Source organism: Pipistrellus kuhlii, unplaced genomic scaffold, assembly GCF_014108245.1.
Source record: "Pipistrellus kuhlii isolate mPipKuh1 unplaced genomic scaffold, mPipKuh1.p scaffold_m20_p_1, whole genome shotgun sequence".
Taxonomy (NCBI): Eukaryota; Metazoa; Chordata; class Mammalia; order Chiroptera; family Vespertilionidae; genus Pipistrellus; species Pipistrellus kuhlii.
In genome coordinates, this window is record NW_023425404.1 from 64,140,672 (window position 1) to 64,156,808 (window position 16,137).

A 16,137-nucleotide genomic window follows, 5' to 3' on the forward strand; every position below is an offset into this window, starting at 1 on the left:
AGTGTACATTTACAAAACTGAGATTCTGCTATAGAGATTGTTTTATATTGTTTTTAAAAAGCATTACAGGATGGTGGCATAAGTAAATGCCACTACTTGCCACCTCTCACAACCATATCAAAACTACAATTAAAATACAAAACAACCATCATTCAGAACTGCCTGAAATCTGGGTGAGTGGAAGTTCTACAACTAGAGAAGTAAAGAAGAAAGCACATAGAGACTATTAGAAGGGGCCAAGACCTGGAACAGGCTGGTGTTTTTAAGTAGGAGGGATATCCCAGCAGTGGAGGTGCTCCTTGAGGAGCAAGTGGTCCCAGCCCTACAGCAGACACCTAGCCCAGGGTTCCAGAGCTTGGAAGAGAAGTTCCTGTAACCAGTGGAGATTGTAATTGAGTGACACAGTGGTTACTGGAGACCCAGGCAGTTCCTCTTAAAGGCTGGGCACAAGGACTTACTTGGATTCTATTCCTCTAGGCTCCAGTGCATTTGGGGAGGAACTGGATTGTTTGATTTCAGTGAAAGAACTCAGGGTGGCTTTCTCACAGACTGGGGTGCTCACAGGCATCATTGTTCCTGTGCTGGAATATCTCCCATCACAGAGCTGATTGGCAGCCATATCTGAGTTTCCATCAGTACAATGCTCTCTGTTAGTTTCGATTTGATTTGACTCAATTTCGTTGCATTGCATTGCATTGCATCCCGTTCCATTCCCTGTTAAAAATGGGAGCAGCATCGACTTAAATGATTATTTCCTGCAATTTGAAAAACATTGATCTGGATCTCTTGCTTCCTCTGAATCAAATGTTCATTGGTAGAAGAGAGATCCAAGGAGAGTAGGTGGGGGAAGTGAATCCTTGTTTTAGGATTTCACACACATTATCACAAGAGCAAAGGAGATTGGCAGTAGCCTTTTTGAGAGCCTATGCATATCATTTATTGTCATAATTCTTTGATATATTTTCATCACAATCCTGTGAAGTAGTTATTACTATTTCAATTTTATGTATCCAGGCTTATGGTCCAGAATGAGACTTTCCTGATTATAAATTAAGGCCCTTTTCTGCTTTACCACCAAAGAGAAATAGAAAAGTTTTGTCCTGCCGATGGGGATATACAATAGATGTAGAAGGATGTTTGCTTTTGCGGGGCTGGAGTTTCCTTTTTTCACATTAGGAATCAAGCTGCTTTTGCTGAAAAAGAATATGAACACACAGATGTTAGTATATGAGGTCCCCCCCCCCCCCCATATAACCTTGGAAATACCATTACTGTCACTTTACAGATGTAGAATTGAGACTCAGACACAAACATGACCAAGATCACACAACTCCTAACTATCATAACTGGGTTTCAAGTGCATATCTGTTGTTTCCCCAGAGTTGGAGAAGCAGGGAGTCCAGGGAAGAGTGGGGTAACATGGTGGCGTGTCATTTCTCTTAGAGATTTGTAAGGCATTTAGTTCAGAGTCGGGGAAGCACAGGGATAACTACCTCCCCAAGTCATTCTATCATGCCCCAGGACTCAGCTTGGGCTTGTAATTGGGTGATCCAATTCTTAGTGTATATTGGCTGAGTCCTCTGTTGCCCTCAGCACTGACCCTGTCTAGAATAGAACATTTACACATTTTTCTTCATGTCGAAGGAATCCCTGCATTAATTCTTTTACTTTCTAGAGTTGCTGGTTTAAAATACAGACTGCTCAGTGAAATCTGTGTTTAATAACAAATCGTTTTTAGGCAGTAGTTCCGATATTGAATGAGACATACTTATACTTAAACAAACGATCTATCTGAAATCCAAACGTAACTGGAATCCTGTATTTTTATTTGTTGCCATCTGTATTCTACCCTCAGCAGAGTAGGGGAAAATCTGGAGTTGGAGAAGTCCTGTCCTATAGCCCCACACCATTTTAGACCAAAAAGCAGAGGGGTAAACAAATGAAGGGCATCTGTTTTTCATTCATGTAATGAGAAGTTGAGAGATAGGGCATTCAGGGCAAGTATGATAGCTCCACAGCATCATTAAGGTTCAGATTCACCAAGACTAAGTTTTGTTTCACCTGCACTGGCTGAGGACAAGGGAATGGAATAGGTACAGTGTCAGTCAGGTGACCACTTTCTGAAATGAGGACTGCACTTCTGTCTGCATTTCTTTCTTGCAATGTCATGTGTGCATTTCTGTATTTTAACAGATTTCCTTTTCTCCACCCTCTTCTCTCCCTCTGCTGTTGTATATGTGTTATGTTGTTGGTGGTGAAGTTTACAGTTTATATACAGTTTGCAGAATATAAAATTGGGAGTGTGACTAGATTAGAAGTGGAATGGAATATCACATAGAGTTCCTGTACTTGGAGTTGAAAGCAGTAAATGAAGAGATAGGGTTATTTAATTTTTCGAGGTAGTCAAGCCTTTTTTTCTTTTGTACAAAAGACAGTGAGAGTTATATTCAATGGGATACATTTTGTTTCAAGGAATGTAAACTATGGAAAAAGACCACACATTCATGTTGGGCAGCCAAAGGATCCTTAATGTCTTTTGAACACCCTTTCAGTATTAGGAGAATTCTCAATTATGATTCTTGCCTTCCTTAAGGTAGATCCACAGATTTTCTTTCTTTTTTTTAAAAATCATTTTATATAAATTTAATCTTTTAAAAATTTTGGAATCATTTACATTATCAAAGCAACTGAATGAAAGTAGGCTGTTCTCTCTCTGTCTTTTTTTAAATTTATTTATTTATTTTTACATATTTTATTAATTTTTTTGCCCCCCTCCTTCCCTTTCACACATCCCCTTCCTCCCCAGAGTTTTGTGTCCATTGGTTGTACTTATATGCATGTATACAAGTCCTTCGGTTGATCTATTATCTCCTCCAGATCTTCCTCCCCTCCCCACTGTTATTTGACAGTTTGCCTGTTGCTTTACTTTCTCTATATCTGTCTCTTGGTTCATCAGTTTATAATGATCTTTATCATCCACCAATGAGTGAGGTCATGTGGTGTTTCTCCTTCATTGATTGGCTTATTTCACTCAGCATGATGTTCTCCAATTCCATCCAGGTTGCTGCAAATGATAGAATTCCTTCTTTTTTATGGCAGCATAGTATTCTATTGTGTAGATGTACCATAGTTTTTGGATCCAATCATCTGCTGACGGGCACCTAGGCTGTTTCCAAATTCTGGCTATTGTAGATTGTGCTGCTATGAACATAGGGATGCAAATATCCTTTCTGATTGGTGTTTCTAGTTTCTCGGGATATATTCCTAAAAGTGGGATTACTGGGTCAAATGGGAGTTCCATTTTCAGTTTTTTGAGGAAACTCCACACTGTTCTCCACAGTGGTTGCACCAGTCTGCATTCCCATCAGCAGTGCATGAGGGTTCCTTTTTCTCCGCAACCTCGCCAACACTTGTCGTTTGTTGATTTGTTGATGTTGGCCATTCTGACAGGTGTGAGATGGTACCGCATTGTTGTTTTGATTTGCACCTCTCGTACAATTAGTGACTTTGAGCATGTTTTCATGTGCCTTTTGGCCTTCCTTCTGTCTTCTTTTGAAAATATTCTATTTAGGTCCATTGCCCATTTTTTAATTGGATCATTCATCTTCCTTTTATTTATTTGTATTATATAAGCTGTCTGTAAATGTTGGAGATTAAACCTTTATCAGTGGTATTATTTGCAAATATGTTCTCCCACACCGTGGGCTTTCTTGTTGTCTTGTTGATGGTTTCTTTTGCTATAAAAAAGCTTTTTATTTTGATGAAGTCCCATTTGTTTATTTTCTCTTTAGCTTCCATTGCCCTAGGGGCAGTATCGGTGAAGAAGTTCTTTTGGCATACGTCTGAGATTTTGCTGCCTGTGGATGCTTCTAGTATTTTTATGGTTTCCCGTCTGATGTTTAAGTCCTGTATCCATTTTGAGTTTATTTTTGTGAATGGTGTAAGTTGGTGATCTAGTTTCATTCTTTTGCATGTGTCTGTCCAATTTTCCCAACACCATTTATTGAAGAAACTGTCTTGACTCCATTGTATATTCGTGCCTCCTTTGTCGAATATTAATTGAGCATAGTGATTTGGGTTGATATCTGGGTTCTCGATTCTATTCCATTGATCTATATGTCTGTTCTTGTGCCAGTACCAGGCTGTTTTGAGAACAGTGGCTTTGTAATATAGTTTGAAGTCTGGTATTGAGATCCCTCCTACTTTACTCTTCTTTCTCAGGATTGCTGTGGCTATTCGGGGTCTTTTATTGTTCCAAATGAACTTTTGGAGAGTTCTTTCTAGGTCAGTGAAATATGTCGTTGGTATTTTAATGGGGAGTGCATTGAACCTATAGATTGCTTTAGGAAGTATGGACATTTTGATGATGTTGATTATACCAATCCATGAACATGGTATGTTCTTCCATCTCCTTACATCTTCCTCTATCTCTTTTTTCAGTGTCTTGTAGTTTTCCACAAATAGATCCTTTACTTCCTTTGTCAAATTTATTCCTAGGTATCTTAATTTTTTTGGTGCGATGGTAAATGGAATTGCTTTTTTAGCCTCTGTTTCTGTAGTTTCACTGTTGGTGTATAGAAATGCCATGGATTTCTTGGCATTAATTTTGTATCCTGCTACGTTGCCAAATTCATTTATTAAGTCAATTAGTTTTTTAATGGAGTCTTTTGGGTTTTTTATGTACAATATCATGTCATCTGCAAATAAGGATAACTTTACTTCTTCTTTTCCAATTTGGATGCCTTTTATTTCCTCCTCTTGTCTAATTGCAATGGCTAGTACTTCCAGTACTATGTCAAACAGGAGTGGTGAGAGTGGGCATCCCTGCCTTGTTCCTGTTCTTAGAGGGAATGGTTTTAGTTTTTGCCCATTGAGTATAATGTTGGCTGTGGGTTTATCATATATAGCTTTTATTATGTTGAGGTATGATCCTTGTACTCCCACCTTGTTAAGAGTTTTTATCAGGAAAGGGTGTTGGATTTTATCAAATGCTTTTTCTGCATCAATTGATATGACTATATGATTTTTATCTTTCAATTTGTTAATGTGATGTATCACGTTTATTGATTTGCAGATATTGTACCATCCTTGCATTCCTGGAATAAACCCTACTTGGTCATGGTGTATGATCTTTGTGATGTTCTTCTGGAGTCGATTTGCTAGAATTTTGTTGAGGATTTTGGCATCTATGTTCATGAGGGATATTGGCCTGTAATTCTCTTTCATTGAGTTGTCTTTATCTGGTTTTGGTATTAGGGTGATGCTGGCTTCATAGAAGGAGATTGGAAGTGTTCCTTCCTCTTGGATTTTTTGGAATAGTCTGAGGAGGATAGGTTTTAGTTCTTCCTTGAATGTTTGGTAAAACTCTCCTGTGAAGCCATCTGGCCCTGGGCTTTTGTTTGCTGGAAGCTTTTGGATGACTGTTTCAATTTCTTCCCACGTCACTGGTCTATTGAGATTTTTTTTTAAACATTTATTTATTTATTTTTACATATTTTATTGATTTTCCCCCCTCCCTCCCACACATTCCCTCCCTCCCCAGAGTTTTATGTTCATTGGTTGTACTTATATGCATGGATACACGTCCTTCAGTTGATCTATTATCTCCCCCAGATCCTCCTCCCCTCCCCGCTGAAATTTGACAATCTGCTTGTTGCTTTACTGTCTCTGTATCTATCTTTTGGTTCATCAGTTTATAATGATCTTTATTATCCACAAATGAGTGAGGTCATGTGGTGTTTCTCTTTCATTGACTGGCTTATTTCACTCAGCATGATGTTCTCCAATTCCATCCAGGTTGCTGCAAATGATGAGAATTCCTTCTTTTTTATGGCAGCATAGTATTCCATTGTGTAGATGTACCATAGTTTTTGGATCCAATCATCTGCTGACGGGCACCTAGGCTGATTCTTCCTGATTGAGTTTTGGCAGTTTGTATTTTTCTAGGAATATGTCCATTTCCTCCAGGTTGTTCAGTTTGTTGGAATAGAGTTGTTCATAGTATTTTGTAACAATCCGTTGTATTTTGGTGGGGTCTGTTGTTATGATCCACAGATTTTCTTTCTCTGATTGTCTTGCATCGAGGCCCATGTGAATAAATGTAAAATTTGGCTTAGAAGGGGTAACATGAGATATCAGGCATTATGTAGGATTAATTTTTATGGTGAAAGTAAGTCCCAAAGGGACCTGGCTTTGGGAACACAATTAGTCATGGGTTAGGTGTCTGGTGTTGTCTACAGTGTCTGGACCAAGCCAGCGGGCAGTGAGACTTTGCTGAACAGTCTCATGGTATAGTTCAGATATTGTTTCTGACCAGGCTGTGTCCAGATCAGATTCTACAGCATCTTGGCAAACAGATGTTGAGTCTGTATAAAGAAGAATTTACTAATGATTAGTTATTAAAACATGAATGTGTATTCAGGGAAGGTAAGTGATTTCCTATTTGCTAGAGATATTTGAAGTAGATGTTGTACAGATTCTTGTTTAGGATTCACAATTAGGAGAAAGGAGAGGGTTGGACTTGATGTAAAAGAACTGACTTTTTAATGATGGCAGTGATCCCTTAGCCACAATAATGCAGAGTGATCATTCCTGTTCTGAGTTCCTGAAACATGTTATCTGTGCCCTTATTCACTTTGACATTTGAGGCATGCAGCTATTTTTGGGGTTAGCTGGGGCAATTATATCCTGCTTCTAACACTGAACTCTTAGTTCCTTAAGTTCTCAGCAGTAGTTACTGCATCTGTAAAATATGAAGTAGTTACTGCATCTGTAAAATATAAAATATAGATATGTATTTTTTGTCACTTTGTTGTTCATAATTTTATTTTAATCTTTACCTTTTTCTTCTTCTTCCTCTTCTTAAACCATTGATTGCTATTGCTGTCACTGTGGGGAATTGACTTCCAGGCCAATTGGCTGTGGGGACCAGCTGTGACTACAGTGGAAGAGATGCTGTGCTGGAGGCACCCTTTTGGAGCAGGTCTTGCTTCAGCAGGGCTTTGGTGTTCACTAAATCTGCCCCTTGAGTGTGTCACTTATGAATGTGAAGAGTTGTAATCTGGTATGGTCTCACACCGACCATTGGGTACACTGGCTCTTGGGCCTCCAGGTAGGTGCAAAGTCAGCCACTACCTGGGGCCACCCAGCAGGAGCTACAGGGAGATCTGTATATTCTTCTTCTTTGTGTAGGGTTTGGAAGTGTCCATGCAAGGCCCAGCTGTGAAGCAAGGCACGCTGATGCTGGTGCTGGCCTTGGGCATTTTATTGATAGCTTTGGGGCTTTCTGATCCAGCTACAGCTTGTTTGACAGATTTTAGGCTGAGAAAGTACAGGCCATTCATATGCAAAACCCACTGTGGCCAGCTTGGGTGTGGTTGTAAATTAGGTGGGGTGGGGTCTCAGAGAATCACTAGGGCAGAGCAAACAGAAATGCTTTGTCAGCCCTACACTGAAGAGATCCCAGCATGAGAACAATGACTGTTGTGAGCACCTGCATCTGGAAGAAAGCTGCTTCTGAGTTCCTACCCTGATGCCAGACAGTCCAGTTTCTCCCTGTATGTGTCTGGATCCCCAGAACCTCACCTGACACTAGAGCTCAGAGCAAGTGAGAGCTTGTAAATTCAGATAATGAGGCCAGCCTTTTAAGAAGAACAATTGGGTCTCCAGCATCCTGTGTGTTACTCAGCTACAATGCACAGTGTCTTTTTTTTTTTTTTTTTTTTTTTTTTTACAATCCGTAGTTCTTATGGCCCATCGTCGTAGGGACTTATTTCCCCTGGGATCCGGGCTGGGGGTCTGGTGTGGGGCTGGGATTCCTTGCTTCTCCAGGTGGCCTCCAAAGAGGCAATCTCCCTCCTGATTAAAAAAGCAGCACACCCTGGTCCCAGACCAGCCTGTTCCTCACCTCTGCTCCTCCTACCAGTCTCAATGTGATTTCTTCTTTACCTCTCTCATTGTAGTACTTCCACTCAACCATGTTTCCTGCAGTTCTGAATGATAGTTATTCTGTATTTCAGTTGTAATTTTGACATGGTTGTGGAAGGCAGCAAGTATAGGTATTTACCTATGCCGCCAATTTGATTCTCTCTCTATATCACTAGTTCTTTCATCTAACTGGTTGTTCTATTTTCTATGCTCATCAGTTCATTTTTTATTTTTTCATTTGCCTGCTTCATTTCCAGAATTTTGGCTTCTTTTTTAAATTTTAAATTTTTTTTGAGAAATGCTCATTTTGTTCATTAATTTGTTTTCTGAGTGTGTTAAATTGCCTGTCAGTATTTTCTCACATCTCATTGAGTATTCAGAATTGCAATTTTGTAATCTCTGTCATTCAACTTGCATAATTCCATATGTTCCAACCTATTTTCTGGGGATTTCTCATTTTATTTCTGGTCATTGTTGTTGTTGTGGTTGTTCATGGCATTTGCTATTCTCCTTGTTTTCCCATTATTCCTGAGGAGGTCTTTCTGCTCTGTTCCAGTAAATGGCCCTGAACTGCAAGATTTATATCCTCTGTGGCCTCACCGGTTTGAGCTTCTGAAGCTTTCATAGGGCTATACTACCTCTGTTACTTGGGAATGAGGTTTGTTTTTCTCTGATAATAATGGCAACCCCTGACCTCCATAGGTCCAGCTCAAACACCCCTCCTGGGGTTCAGTCACAGAGTAAACTGTATTTCTACTGCAATAGCTCTTGTCCTACAGATAATATGCTACTGGAGCCAACTCCGAGGGCAACGAGAAGCAAGATTTAGAAGTCTAATCAGTGGAAGAGCTCTGCAATTTCCTTTCTTTGCCTGAAAGTGGGCAGCCAGGCCTACCCGTGGGAAGCAGCTCTGTAGGGCGGGTGTCTGCTGATTCTCAACTCACACATGCAACTCAGACCCCATTCACAATGCATTCCCACAGTTCAGACACTCTCACTGCTTGTGTGTGCGACCACACAATGCCTCTACTCCAGTGGCAAATCCAATAGCTACTCTTGGATGGTGTTCACCATAAGCTTCCTGAAGCATACAATAACTTTCAGCAGCACGTTTTTTTAAAATTAAGTAATGAATTAAAACTTCCCACAAATGCTTTTTTTTTTTTTTTTTGGCATGAAATTTGACATTTTTGAGCATAAAAATATCTATGATGTTAACACCTTAAAAAAATTTGACATATGAAGTTTTGAAGCTTGCTGTCAATCAACAAAATAGCATACTTATCAAATTGCATATCAACATATGTATAACTCCATCTATTGAAAAAAAAAATCTGCATTATTAACTGGTACACATGGTATGATGTATCTTGATGTGGGCCTTTTTGGATTCACTTTCTGTAGGACTCTCTGTGCTTCCTAGGCTTGTATGTCTATTTCCTTTACCTGGTTAGGGAAGTTTTCCATCACCGTTTCTTTAAATAGGTTTCCAGTTCCTTGCTCTCCCTCTCTTCTCTTTCTGATACCCCAATCATGTGAATGTTGTAATACTTAATGTTGTCCCAAGGTCCTCTTAAACAGTCCTTATTCTTTTGAATTCATTTTTCTTTTTGATGCTCTGATTGGGTGTTTTCTGCTATCTTATCTTCCAAATCACTGATTTGATCCTCTGCTTTATCTTCTATTATTGATTCCCTCTAATATATTCTTTTTTTTAGTTAATCCTTGCCAAAGGATATTTTTTTCCATTGATTTTTTTTTGGAAAGGAGGGAGGGAGGTAAGAAAAGAGAGAGGGAGGAAGAAAGTGAGAGAGTGAAAAACATCTATGTGAGAGAGACACATTGATCAGTTGCTTCCTGCATGTGCCCTGACCAGGGCCTGGGATCGACCTGCAACCCAGGTATGTGCCATTGACTGGTAATTGAACCTATGACCCTTTGGTTTGTGGGCCAATGCTCTACCATTGAGCCATACTGGCCAGGGCCTCCCTAATATATTCTTCATTTTAGTTATTGTATTCTTCATTTCCAATTAGCTCTTTTTTATGTTTTTTATCTTAATTTTTATGTTTCCTATATCCTTGTTGAAATTCTGACTGAGATCACTGAGCATCCTTATAAACAGTATTTTGAACTCTGTAGCTGATAGATTGCTTGTCTCCATTTTGTTTAGTTCTTTTTCTGGAGTTGTATCCTCCTCCTCCTCCTCCTCCTCCTCCTCCTCCTCCTCCTCCTCCTCCTCCTCCTCCTCCTCCTCCTCCTCCTCCTCCTCCTCCTCCTCCTCCTTCTTCTCCTCCTCCTCCTTCTTCTTCTTCTTATCACTTTGGCTTCCTTCCTGTATTTGTTTCTATGTATAAGTAGAGCTGATATGTCTCCTGGTCTTGGTAGAGTGGTCTTATATAGTAGGTGTTCACTGGGGCCCAGTGATGCAGTCTCCCTGGTCACCTGAGTGGGTGCTCCAGGTGTGTCCCTTGGGTAGATTGTGTGTGTCCTTCTGTTGTAGTTTTGTGTTGGAAACCAGGTATAAGTTGACATAGTCCTTGCACCCGAAGGGACTAGCAGGGCTTGCTCCCCTACCCACACAGTTTTTCCAGGCTTGTTTGGATGGCAGTTATGAGTAGAATGAGAGCCACCTTTCCTGGCTTACCAAGAAGTCTGTAACTATTGAGATTTGCTGTATCGAAAATTTGCCCTTCTGCTCTATCTCTCCCTTAGAGATTAAGAGAAACAAAAAATACATTCCTCTTGACAGACCTCCTATTCAGTGTTTTGTGTATAAAAAGCATTGCACAGTTAATAAAGCTGCTGCAGTCTGTCAATGGCTTGCAACCCTCCCAATCCCACTTTCCTGTCTTTCTTTCTTTTCTCAGTTCCCACCTCCCTACCTCAGCTGGCCCTGACAGTTTAGCCTTGATCCTTGTTGACACATCAATGGGAGGGCTTGACCCTCAGGTTGATTGGTTGTAAGAACTGGCTGTGACTGTAGTGGAGGAGCAGTTGGGCAGGGGCTAATCCTATAGAGCAGAATTCACTTGAGCAGGGCCCTGGTGCCTGCCAAGTCTGTCCTTTGTTTGCATCATTTGTGGCACTGGAACCCCGGGGTGGGGAACCCAATGAGGGGCTGGGACTCCTGGCTTCTTAGGGGGGTGGGGTGGGGGGAACCTCTGCAGTCCACATATCCTTCCTGATATTTAACCAGATCAGCCCATTCAGTGTCTCCATCCCTCCTACCAGTCTCTACATGGCTTCTTTTCAGTTATAAGAGTTCTGTACTTCTAGCTTACAGGCAGTTCTCAATGATGGTTTTTCTATGTTTAGTTGTAATTTTGATGTGGTCATGGGAGGAGGCACATTTACCTACTGTGTCATTTATTTCCCTGTGTGCCGCCTTCAGCTGTCCTGAGGCCCATTTCCCATGAGTTTGGGCAAAGCCCTCTTATCTGGACAGTTTCTTCTGCTGACCCTGTGATGCTGAGACTTATCATTCTTTTTTTTTTTTTTTTTTTTTTTTTTTTTTTTTTAATTTATTTATTTATTTATTTTTTACATATTTTAATGATTTTTTTTTGCCCCCCTCCCTCCCTCCCCCATAGCCCCTCCCTCCCCATAGTTTTATGTCCATTGGTTGTACTTATATGCATGTATACAAGTCCTTCGGTTGATCTATTATCTCCCCCAGATCCTCCTCCCCTGAGACTTATCATTCTTGATGTCAGTCAGGCGGACACACTCTGTGGGCTTATCTGCATGGCAGAACTAACACCATGGCAATGTTGATGCGCTTATCTTCTCTGGGTGCCAGCCACCAACGGCTGTCAGGGGACCATGTGATGCTCACTTGGTCTTCTGCAGTGGCTGTACTGAAGTCAGTGCCTGTCAATCTGTTGGAGTCCAGTATAGCCTGTGGGCTCAGTCAAGCTCCCTGCAGTCTCCATTGGCCCTGCTACTTCTTGGGGCTGGCAGGACAGGCTGACTACTCTCCTCACATCTCCATTGTCCAGCTTTGAGGGAACAAGGGCTGCCTTGTGGATGTGTTGTCCTTAGGGTATGGGGATCAAGAATGGATGGGGTTTTAGCTGCAATTCAGTATGTGCTCTGATCTCCTAAGCAAATATTACACAGTGTCTCTTCCTCTTGTATCTCACATTTAAAAATTCTTATTTAGTTATACAAGTGTAAATACAAGTGTAAAACACGAGTTAGGATAAAAAGAAAAAAACATCTTTATATTATCATTTCAGCATATGTTCTCTTATTTTTGAGATCTTCCAGTTTTGTTGTTATACATATGATTTTTTTTTTTTTTTTTTTTTTTTTGCGTAGAGTCAGTCTATAATCAGGCTTGTACATATTATTCTCTTTTTATTTTCTTTAATAATCCATAACACCACACAATGTTTATGTAAATTGGTAGGCTTGGTTATTAATCTGGCAAGAATGGAGCCCAGCAAAATTCTTATATGTATTGGTCATTGGCAAAGCTGGAAGCTTAGATCTGTGGGCTGGTGGGCAGTGGGGAAAGTGGAGGAACTCTGGAGTTCCTGATCTGGGACCAACAGTAGCAACTCTTTCTTGCATGGGGCCAGGCCTATCTTCTTAGGCCTCTTAGGGACCAAGGGCCTGTAAGAGGTCCTTTTACTGCAGGCTCCTGAGAGGTAGCTGGAGGTCACGCTCTGTTCCTCTTGTATTTGTTGTGTATAGCTGTGAGTGTACTCACCCAGCTCAGATGCTGGTGGGTATGGGATTCAGAGCATTCAAGGCCATATGGAAGGAAAATTTGGAGGACTTTGCCTAACTCAGGTATTCTTTTTCTGGAAGACCTGGAGACACCATATCATATCTGAAGGAAGATGACAATTGAATTTGGGTGACTCTGATGTAATTCAGGGATGAGGCTCATTCTGATGTTCTTGGGGATCCCCCTCCTGAGCTAGAATGGCCTTGACCCTTATACAGCCCATTGTGACTGTTGAGGTAGACAGACACATCCTGAGGACTTCCAAGGGTTATCTTTCCTTCACCTTATTATCCTGAGCTCTCATGCTTAGGAAATTTTCTTTTTCCCCCCACTTGGCAGATGCTTCTGAGGCTGTAAACACACTATTGAGATGACGATCATAAGGCAGAGGTGGATGTAAAGACATAAACCCAGGCATTGGCACATCTTCAGAAATAGTGATGGAGAATTTGCTATGGCTCATCTGTGTCCTGTAGTGCAGTGGCCAAGGCATGGGTTTGAGGGAAGAAGAGAAGTGAGAGGAGAAGGGGATTAGGAAGAAGAAGAGGAAGAGGGGACAGAGGAGAAAGAAGGTCACTCAGTACCAATATTACTCTGGATATTAAGTGGTATTGTACAGATTAAAATATTTTCTATAATAATCCGTAGCACCACACAATGTTTATGGAAATTGGTAGGCTTGGTTATTAGTCTGGCAAGAAAGGAGCCCAGCAAAATTCTTCATTCCCACTAGAGAAGAGTACCTGAATTCCTCTCTTTAGAGCAGTTGGTCTTTGGGGGAGCTCTGGGGAAGAAACAGTCTCACACACATGTGCAGAGGCTGAATTTTATTGAATTTTGCTGGGGATACAATCAGCAGGGGTTTTGGGTACCTCTGGGAGCCTCCCTGGTCTTGGGCTCTGTACAGGCTCCTGTGGAACCTGGGGGCTACCCAGGGAGAGCTCTGGCTTTGGGATTTTTCCTGAGTCTGGCCAGGCTTCTGGGTCTACTTGCACCTTAAGATTTTATTAATCCAGTGCACATAGGGGGAGATTCGAGTGAAGATGCCAGGAGGCTTTGCATCTGTACGTCCATATGACACAATACCCTGGGCCACTCCAGCACACAGAAGGGGGCCCCCAGAGTCACCCTGTGGGTTAAAAAAAGCAGATCATGAGCAAGGATCATTCTTCCCTCCCTACTATTACTTCATCCTGGTTCTATCAGTACCCAGGCTAGCCCCAAGATACCCAAGTCAGGTCAGGAAACTTGATTCCTAATGGAATCATAAGTCAGGAGTCATAATTTAAATATCTTCTTTCTCTCTCTAGCATAGAACATAGATCCTGCCCCCGATATCTTATATGCAGACTAGATGGGAAGATTAGAGGCAGGACTTGAATATGGAAGGAAGGAACCCAGAAGGAGGATTCTAGTTCCCATAGTTCTAGAAACCCATGAATGTAGACACTAGTAACTGAACCAGGGGACTTTCTGATCCACCCCCTCTTAGCAGGACCTTGTCTCCCAGAAACTGATTATGAGGAGGAAGTGTAAGTTTGTGGTACCTTATATGGTGATCTTTTCTTCCTGGGGTTGCCCACACAGATTTGCAAGTTATGATTGTAAAACATAAAGTGATTGCAGGCCTTGGCCTTCATGAGTCTCAACTTCACCTCTCTCAGAGTATCTGATGCTGGCTTTTCCACGCCTATTCTCCCCCAGCCAGTTGCTCGGCATACTTTTCCAGGTTTAATAAAGGTAGACTTGGTGGGAAGGGGGACTGTCCCCACGGCATGGTTCAGCTTGGCCTTCGTTTGTAGCTGTGAGGGAGGAAGAGTAGATGGTTGCCAGTCACAGGGAATGTGGGTGATGTGGAATGGAAGAGGCTCCCTGGGCAGGGCCTAGAGTTTTTCCCAAATGGGGTGGTGATGACATGGAGTGGGGGTGGTACCTGAGGAAGTGGGTTGGAAGAGAATGAGAAATGTACAAGTCAGGAGAAGGTTAAGAAGGGGGAATTGAGAAGACCAAGAAAGAGAATGGCACCTTCAGTAACATGATGTCATTGGCATTAGTAAAATTGTTGTATTTCGGATGAACAAATTGTTCTTTGACTTCTAGCTTCTGCCATGTGGATTCTTCTTGTTTTATGTCATGAGCTCCGAGAATGACAGTAATTTTTCTGTTGAGAGGGAAGACAGAGTCAGGAAAGGTGCTGGTCTCCTGAGAGGGGCCTATTTTGAGCAGAGTGACAACAGGCCCTCTTCATCAGTGTAGAGCCAACTAAGGAACTCAGTTCTTACTGAGGAAAGCCGTTCCTCCCAGGTACCACAGCTGTTTTAGGAAGGGCCAGGCCCTGGCAGACTGAGAGAGCTCTCTGGCACCAGGACAAGGGGGGCAGTATTGCCCTGTCTTGATCTGGGTTGCCCATTAGTAAAGCCCTGACCTTTGGGGATGGAGATGACTAATCAATCACAACGGCCCAGTTCCTCCCAATATACATCACTGACCATCTTAAGATAGTTACGCAAAAATCTCTCCTGAGGCCACTTGAAAGTTGTGTTAACTCTGGTTCCTACAACTCCTCACATGAAAAGAGAACAAATCAAAGTTTTCTTACCTTCCTTTACAATGAGCAGCTGTTACCACAAATTCTTGACTTATGAGAAATCCACCACAACTAGTAACATGACCCTGGTCCATGGTGATTTTCAGATAGGCCATGTAGGGACGGGAGTGTGGCTTGGACTCAATGCCACTGATAATCTTCACTGAAATAGAAAATCCAAGGTTCCCAAACACAGGGTAACTAAGCCTTCAGACAGAGCACTAGGTAAGGAAAATGAGTTGAAAGCTGAGGCAACCCCTCATCCCCAGCCTCACCCTTACCTGTAATGTAACTCAGCCCTTCCACATATCCTTTTCATTGGCTTTCCTAATCCCAGTCCACCCTGTCAATCCTACTTTTCAGAACACAGTAGATAGTCTTGATTCTGAATTGTAATTTAAACATTTCTTCATGTCCTGATCCTGACCTTTTCCACATGAGAGCAAAGACAGAGGAGAAAAGGACCAGGAATCAGAATTATGGATATTTTGAGGAGAGCAGCTTAAGAAGTACTTCCAAAGCCAGTTTTCTATCTCCACCCAAGATCCCCCCCCCCCCCCCCCCCCCCCAGGAAACTGTTACTAACTTCTGGGAAATAATATGACTCTTTCAGGTAGAGATTTCCCCTGGAACACTTCAATGGGATCTTGCATTCTCATTTTAGGGTCTTCTGTAATTCGGGTCAGTAAATTTGGAATAGAAGTTAAGGACCCAGAGGACAGGGAGTTATATCATAGACTCACCAGCTCCAGCTTCAGGAGGCAAGAGGAAGACCAACCAAAGGAGTAGAACCTGCATTTTCCCAGCGATGCTGCTCATGGGAAGGTTCTTCTGTCTCTCCCCACTCTTGTTCCTGCTTTTATAACCCCAGTAATAGAAGAGAGAG

At 41.8% G+C, this 16,137-nt stretch overlaps 1 protein-coding gene across 2 annotated transcripts; it reads right to left on the reverse strand.

The window, feature by feature from the left end:
• Positions 1 to 13,478: 13,478 nt before the first annotated feature.
• CMA1 (chymase 1) lies at positions 13,479 to 16,122 on the reverse strand. Of its 2 annotated transcripts, none has more exons than XM_036450573.2 (5): positions 15,995 to 16,122; positions 15,264 to 15,414; positions 14,690 to 14,825; positions 14,212 to 14,466; positions 13,479 to 13,793 (listed from the first exon to the last, which is right to left on the reverse strand). In XM_036450573.2, the coding sequence occupies exons 1-5, from the start codon at positions 16,068 to 16,070 to the stop codon at positions 13,650 to 13,652; spliced, it is 762 nt and encodes a 253-aa protein (XP_036306466.1). In that variant the 5' UTR covers positions 16,071 to 16,122; the 3' UTR covers positions 13,479 to 13,649. The 2 variants fall into 2 exon arrangements, with proteins under 2 accessions (XP_036306466.1, XP_045440987.1); XM_045585031.1 differs by lacking the exon at positions 15,995 to 16,122 and adding an exon at positions 15,533 to 15,677.
• Between the last annotated feature and the right edge of the window lie 15 nt (positions 16,123 to 16,137).